Here is a 7,006-nt window from a genome sequence, read left to right on the forward strand (position 1 = left end):
GTCTCGCCAGGAGTTCTTAAAGATCTAGGCGTGGATAACAGGTTCGTTCCCATCAATCCCGCGAGTGGGTAGTAAGTTTGCAGTGGGTTTCTAGCACGAAAGGCACGAGAGCAACCGGTCCCCCGTGGAAGTTTGGTGGGTGTTCTTAGTTTTGTTCGTTCGATCGGTGGTTCGTTCACAGGATGGTCGAGACAGATTGTTGCTCGCTCCACCACAATCCATCGCTCGATCATCTCGATCGCTTTGGATTTCCATGGTGCCTCTATATTGATTAGCTCTGTAGCTTATAGCAGCTCCAAATGGCAGGCAAGCTTCTCTATAGAGCGATGTGATCGCCTTAAAAAACTCTTTCCAAAGCTAGCTTGTTTGATCAATCACGAGGAGAAAGAATTCTTCTTTGTCACCATCGCGATAAAAAGAAAAGCTCACGAGATCAAGCCCGAGATCAAGCTATAGTAGAGAACTTTTTCTAGCGTATTCTCTCGTACGTACCAGCCAGCGTATGGCTACAGTACATTTATTTCTCCCATCTCCTCTTTAGCCAGCTGACAGGAGCAAAGACATAAACAAAGCTTTTGTCGCCATCGCCGAGTGAAAGAGCGACCAGAGCTGCACAGCTACTCCTTAATCCAAAGCCATCTCTCGCGAGCTCTTTTGTCCACAACCTCTTTGCGATTCCCCTCTCACGAGGAAAATTCCACTGCAAAAATCAAGCTCTTTAGTCGCGAGCTAAGCTATGGAGGCGTGGCGATTCCTTCCAGCTTGTCCGCTTACACTGTGTAATTGGGCGATGGAAATACGAGCTGGATCGCGCAGCCTTACTTCCAAAACAGCCAGCCAGCACATACTTTCTCGCTTTTCTTTTTTCTAAGCTTCACGGTCTTGTCTCGTCCTAGAGCTCTTCGTACCTTTTTACCGGCGCTGGAACAAACATCATGGCGATCACGTTCCATGATCTCGCAATTTGCGCAAGCGATCGATTTCATTTAAAACTGTGCTGAAAGCAAAGCTTACTTGGGGTTGTAACACGTTCTTCGTCTCAAACTTCCAGGAAGATCCCAGCCTTGCTCTGGAGTTTTCTGTAGCTCCCTTGCCAATCTCTATCCCGGCCAGCCAAGCCATCTTCTCTGGACTTCTGTCACAACACAATGAGAGGCGTTAGCGAGGGCATTCAAGGATTTTTGTCGCTGTCCTGCTTAGCTTCCTAAAGACAGAGACAAGCGGCTCTACTACTTAATCCAAACATTCTCAAGGCAAAAAAGTTCCTGTCCAGACCTCTGTGGTGCCTTTGCAGACGCAACCGGGTTTCACAAGCTGGATGGATCGAAGTGAACGGGGAGGGGGCCTCCAAGTTGTCGGCTTTCACCAGAATAATTGCTGGAAGCGGGCAGACTTATTTCCAAAATAGCCAGCTGCCACACCCGAAGAATAAAGCCACGGTCAGTCCAGTTACCAAGTGTTTCGCTCAGGCCATACCTCGGGGCAACGTATCTCTTCTTCTTTCTCGCTGGCATTGTGCTTGCGAGGAGCGCGACCTCTCTCCCCAGGTGGATCTTCTCACGTCCCAGGATCCTGTACCATCTACATAACGAAAACGAAAGCGTTGTACCATCTACCACCAGAGGTCGAAATCCCACATACCTCTGGCTCCGGGGAGGGAGAACCAGTAACGCTGGATGGCTGTTTTCTTTCGGCTTGAAGGATCCTGCAGAGTGCCTCGAGCTTCTTCTTTTGGTTTGTGGTCGTCTCAAGCTGCTTCTTCAGCGAGCCACGCTGCAAGGAAACAAACGTCGTAAAACACATGATCGAGCCGTTACTGCCAACTTTCTTACTTCGTCCAAGAGCTCAATGAGAGATACATCACATTGTTGGCATTTCTTTTTCAGCGAGAGGTTTTCCTTTTCCAACGTCCTTATCGTTTTAGACATCTGCAAGGAAGAAATCACATATCTGTAACTTAAAATATGGCAACGTAACCTTTTCCATCTCTTGTTTGAAGGACGCAAACACCTCATTACTCTTGGTCAGCGTGTCCTGCTCAAAGCCAATCTGTTTTAGTTAAACATAGGATTTCGACCAATACCTGAAACTGCTCAAACTTGTCACCATAGAGTGCCAGCTGCGAACGGAGATCTTGTTCTGTTAACAGCAGCTGTGAAATTTGCTCGGTATAAGCTCGTGCTTTCGCTTCTTCCTGTACGAAACGTTCCTGCTGTTGCTTCAGCTTTACTTCCAAAAGCTGATGTTCAAGCACCTTTGTCCGGAGCTACAAGTCGCAAAAGAAAAAGATGTAAAACGATTTAAACGTGAGGAAAAGGAGCGTGTACCTGGTGAGAGAAATGCTCCTCTCTTACTTCGTATTGCTGCGTGAAGTGCTTGAGCTTCTCACGCAATCTACAAGACAGCCTCCCACGTTAAGATAGGAGCTTGCAAAATAAAAACATACATTTCATTTTCCTTGACCTGCCGTATCCGGTCGTCGCCTTGTTCATCCAGTTTCAATGATATTTCCTGAAAGTAAGTGATGCTCGTCAACAATCAACTTCAAACGAGAGCCAACCTTGATCGTGTTATGAAACTTAGTTGACAGCTCCTGTCGTCGCTGCTGTTCCTCCGAGGCAATCTTCTTGCTCTCGTCCTGAATGAAGAAGATGATTGTTTAATAAGATTGGCTTTGAGCTAGATTTGTACGCGTACCAAAAGGATCTTGTTTTGCCGTTGAAGCTCCCGACACAATGATTCCAACTTTTGACGAATTAGAACGCTCTTATTTAAATCGCCAGACACTGCAAAGAAAAACAAAAGAAGAAGAAATGGTTGGTTATCAAAAGCAGTGATTATATATACTCACAAGCAGCTCTGTTGGCATTCTCTAGAAGGAGCTTCTGGCGTAGAACACCAGACTCCTTTTCAAGCTGCTCTATCTCAACCAACTACACACAAACACCCAAGAGTTTCGAAAGTCCACCAAAAACAGTGAGCCTGACCTGTTGGAAGTACTTCGTTTGTAGCAGCTCCAGTTTCTCCTCGGCATTCTTGTCTGTAGACTCCAACAAGAGCTTGATTTCCTTCATTCGACGCTTCCGCAATTTCGAAGCTTCCGAAAATCCTGCAAACGCTGTATGCATTACAAGAACTCACGAGAGGAGGAAGGAGACAAACAACCAAAGAAAAAACACTTACTTCCATCGTTCACCAAAACCTCCTCTCCATTACTCTCCGCGTTGCTACTTGGAAGAGAATTATCAGAGAGTGGAACTGGAAATCTCCGCAGCCTTTCAGCTTCTTTATCCGCCCTCAAGTCAACCGAAAAATCGCCCATCTCTGTCGTGGACACCGCTACATCGTCCACCATTTGCTCCTTGCGCGAGGGACTGCCGAGGCCGCGGGGCGACGGCACGTAGGGGCCAGACTCGTCTAACTGGAGCAGCGGCGGCGGTGGCGCATTTTGCTGCGAATTCGAGACCTCGGAGAATCCATCCGGCAGAGCCGGGAGGAGTTGGCCAGCCAGGGATTGCGACGAGGAGGATGCCTCTCCTACGGTGAACCCATCAGGCAGCGATTCCGCTTCCGGGAGCCGGGCAGCTGCCATGAAATCGACTAAGAACCCTAACACTTCCTAGGTATAACCTAGGTATAACCTTGTGTTTAAACGCCGAGTGTCCAGAGAGAGGAGCACATCTGGCTGGTGGCAAATCATAGAGTTTTGAGCAGATTCCTGCCAGTTTCAGTGTGGTTTGTGATCTGCCAGTGGAAACATGTTTGCCTGCATATATGTAGTGGAGTATAGTTCTTGCTATTCTTTAGCATAGGTGACAATGGTCTTAGCTGGAATTCCAAGGGGTTTTTCTTAAGTTTAAGATCTTGGTTGAGCTAAGAAGCACAGGCTCCTATGGATGTAGTTGGAGACCTTTTGGACACCTAGGAGGGGAGGTGCAATGCTATAATCAACAGCCATGACACCTTTGTGGAACCTCTCTGCTGTCACGTTTTGGAGTTTGATTAAACAGAATCTTAAACAGGCTGTGTGCTTTGTTCAACTGGCATATGGTTGGATTTCTCATCTGATCATCGTGCCCATCCTTTCTTTGAAAATGGTGCTAGAAGTTTGCTGAGATATGTTCTTTGTTGTAAGGGCTTTAGATGCCCGTTTTGGGCAGTTCAAAATTTAACTCAAATGGAGCAAGAATGTTTGGGCCAGAGAACAGGCACCATTTGGGCATTAGAGGTATGAAAAGTACCAAGATAGAGGCTGACTGCACTGTCCCTGCTTTCCTTCATGGCCTTTGTAGCATCTTCAAATGAAAGGTATTTGTACTTTAAATTCTCTATGGTGATATCAAGTTGAGCTTCTATCACAATGCACTTTGTGAAGTCATATTGAAATACCTAGTTGAGATTGTTCAAGTCAGTCAAAACATGTACTAACAAGTAATAAAAATGATTAAATGAATCAAACAAATCAAAAGAGCTTTGATATTTGGAAATACATCAAGAGTTTGTAAGCTGTTTTATTAGTTAGCTTCCATTGATGAAGAGTTACAACTAATTTATCCATCAATTGACTATTTGATAGCTATTTTGGAGTAGTCTCAAGTTCTTTCTTAATTCATATGCCTCTAAAAGCTCTTGCAATGATTTGTTCTTTTGCACACTGTTTCTTACCCAGCCTCACTGAGAACCTCGAGGTGACTTGACTTTCCTATCCCCTACCTTAAGCTGTGCCATGTCTCCAGGTGAGCGCATTTGGCAGTCCACATAAATTTTATTAGCCAGTTTATCCAGAGTCATAAACAATTCTTCAATTGAAAAGCCATTGTTTACAACTAAGGCTTCACAATGGGTTATGCAATGTTTCCCAACAGTTTTTGGGCAACACTCTCGAAATTTAGCAAGAACCTCCTACTTATGACAAACTATAGTAGCTACATAATTTGTGATAGAAGCCATGAGCTCCATTTCTTGAAGAAGAGTAGAAACAGTAGTAAGAAACCATTAGCTTTTCCACACTTTAGTGGTAGCGATTTAACAACATAGTTATCCCTTGCCTTTATCTTTTAGAAATTGCATATAAATAATCTAAATTTTGATCAATACTCTCATTGATGATTATAAAGTAGAAAGGTTTATTTCTGATATGTTGATCAAGCTCTTTTTGAACTTCATCTCTTGTGATAATCAATATTTCTAATACAAACACTAGATTGATATAACTTGAATAATCATTTGCTATTGGGAAATTTAACACTCCAAAGGGGATATAGTTATCCACTTCATCCTTAATTCTATTTAAGGAAATTATAAACACAATTATAAAGGAGCTCTTTCTTTTTATATTTAAACCTTATGGATCATCTTTTAAATTGTAGGGAGCATAATAATTCCCAAATTCCTAAATTACCATGAATAAAGATACATAGGGTTAAGCATCTTTAGGTTTAAATAGTATTATGTTAGGTGATTTTTGACGAAGTATAAATTCAGGAGCTTATAGTAGGTATGAAAGGGGTTTCAGATCTAACTCTATTACATGGCTAAATGAATAACACCACATATTGAGATCGACATATTAATCGATCTAACTGTGCTCAATCTAAGTAGTAGGGCATGGCTCTTGGAAGAGTTGTGGCTCTTAACTTTCATTCATAAAAGCATATTTGCAAGGAAGTATGGTAAATTATAAATAAAGGGTTTAAATATAGAGAAAAAGGGTTTATTGTAGCGCGCGTGGTTTTGACCCTTTATCCTATGGTGATTTACCATAGGATAACACCATGAAGCGGAACCTAAACCCTCTTTGTGCCACGTGACAGATGCCACGTGTCCATGCCACGTGTCCATAGGAACCCAAGGTTTAGGGTCTTGGGCCACTGAATGAAGGAATGGTGCCAAACTCCCAAGCGTGAAGCTAAAGAGTGGTGGAACCGAACCACGGAGCAACTCTCGAGCATAAAGCCCAAGGAGCAAAGGGACAGGAGCTCGGAGCGACTTGGAACAGTCCTAGAGTAACTAGCATCCCAATGCCAGGACTAGCACGCAAAACGGAGCCAAGCGGAGTCTGGCGCTATTTCGGCATACCGGTGGCCTAACGTGAGGATATGGGTACTCCACCAGCTAGCATGGAATGGAACTTGGGCTTAGACCCAAGCCGGACGCAGAACAAGGACAGGCACGCAAGCGGGAGCTAGACTATGCCTCAGGTTGGTCAGCCATGCCCGACCTACTGTTGCGCATGTGACTTCGGGTATCGAAAGATACTTGTCGGCTAGTACTTACGGACTCTCTCTCCTTACTGCCACGACGGCTGGAGGTCGGTACTGCTGGTTCCCTTTATGGTCTCCGCCCAAGCTAGTTGAGAAATTGGTCAGCACATGTGCACTTAGACCGGAAGGGCACTAAGGAAGGAAATCCTAAGTTGTCATTAAGTCAAGCATACTTGACACGGTGATGAGAAACTCATGATGTTGACTTGCACTTGCTAGTGTTGGGAACCCCCGCGATATTGAGACTAGTCCCTCAATATTCGCTAGATGATAGCTTACCGTGTTTGCCAAACACCCTCGCTATCACGCCTTTTGTGTTAGTCTCATTTCGGTCCCAAATGCTATTTATGGAAAGTGTCTAGATTCGCTCATTTGGCATATCTACGGAATGTTGAGGTCGGCCTGAACACAATGGTGTTCGTCCCGTGTCCAAATTCGCAATTTGTGTCGCTCCTTGTTCTGCGTCCGGCTTGGGTCTAAGCCCAAGCTCCACGCTGCTCTAGTCGGTGGAGTACCCTCCTCCTCGCGTTAGGCCACCGGTATGCCAAAATTGTGCCAGACTCCGTCTGACACCATTTTGCGTGCAGGTGCTGGATACGGGGAGCTGGTGCTCGTGGGATTGTACCGGACCCTCGTTTCGTAGCGCAACGGGCTTGGAGTTCGGCTCCAAATTCAGGTGCGCTACACCTACCCACTATCCCTACTATACATTTGGAACCGCCCATAGCCCCCCCCCCCCCCCC

General features: G+C 45.1%; 1 protein-coding gene across 2 annotated transcripts; it reads right to left on the reverse strand.

The window, feature by feature from the left end:
* Positions 1-668: 668 nt before the first annotated feature.
* LOC9635168 (beta-taxilin) lies at positions 669-3,602 on the reverse strand. Of its 2 annotated transcripts, none has more exons than XM_024684773.1 (14): positions 3,184-3,602; positions 2,988-3,109; positions 2,852-2,933; positions 2,698-2,786; positions 2,561-2,638; positions 2,447-2,511; positions 2,328-2,394; positions 2,084-2,266; positions 1,978-2,034; positions 1,833-1,928; positions 1,642-1,773; positions 1,477-1,581; positions 1,276-1,412; positions 669-1,135 (listed from the first exon to the last, which is right to left on the reverse strand). In XM_024684773.1, exons 1-12 carry the CDS (start codon positions 3,590-3,592, stop codon positions 1,558-1,560), a joined length of 1,404 nt encoding a protein of 467 aa, XP_024540541.1. In that variant the 5' UTR covers positions 3,593-3,602; the 3' UTR covers positions 669-1,135; positions 1,276-1,412; positions 1,477-1,557. The 2 variants fall into 2 exon arrangements, with proteins under 2 accessions (XP_024540541.1, XP_024540540.1); XM_024684772.1 differs by having other exon boundaries at positions 2,988-3,118.
* Positions 3,603-7,006: the final 3,404 nt, after the last annotated feature.

The sequence above is a fragment of the Selaginella moellendorffii genome, unplaced genomic scaffold (assembly GCF_000143415.4).
Source record: "Selaginella moellendorffii unplaced genomic scaffold, v1.0 SELMOscaffold_42, whole genome shotgun sequence".
NCBI lineage: Eukaryota > Viridiplantae > Streptophyta > Lycopodiopsida > Selaginellales > Selaginellaceae > Selaginella > Selaginella moellendorffii.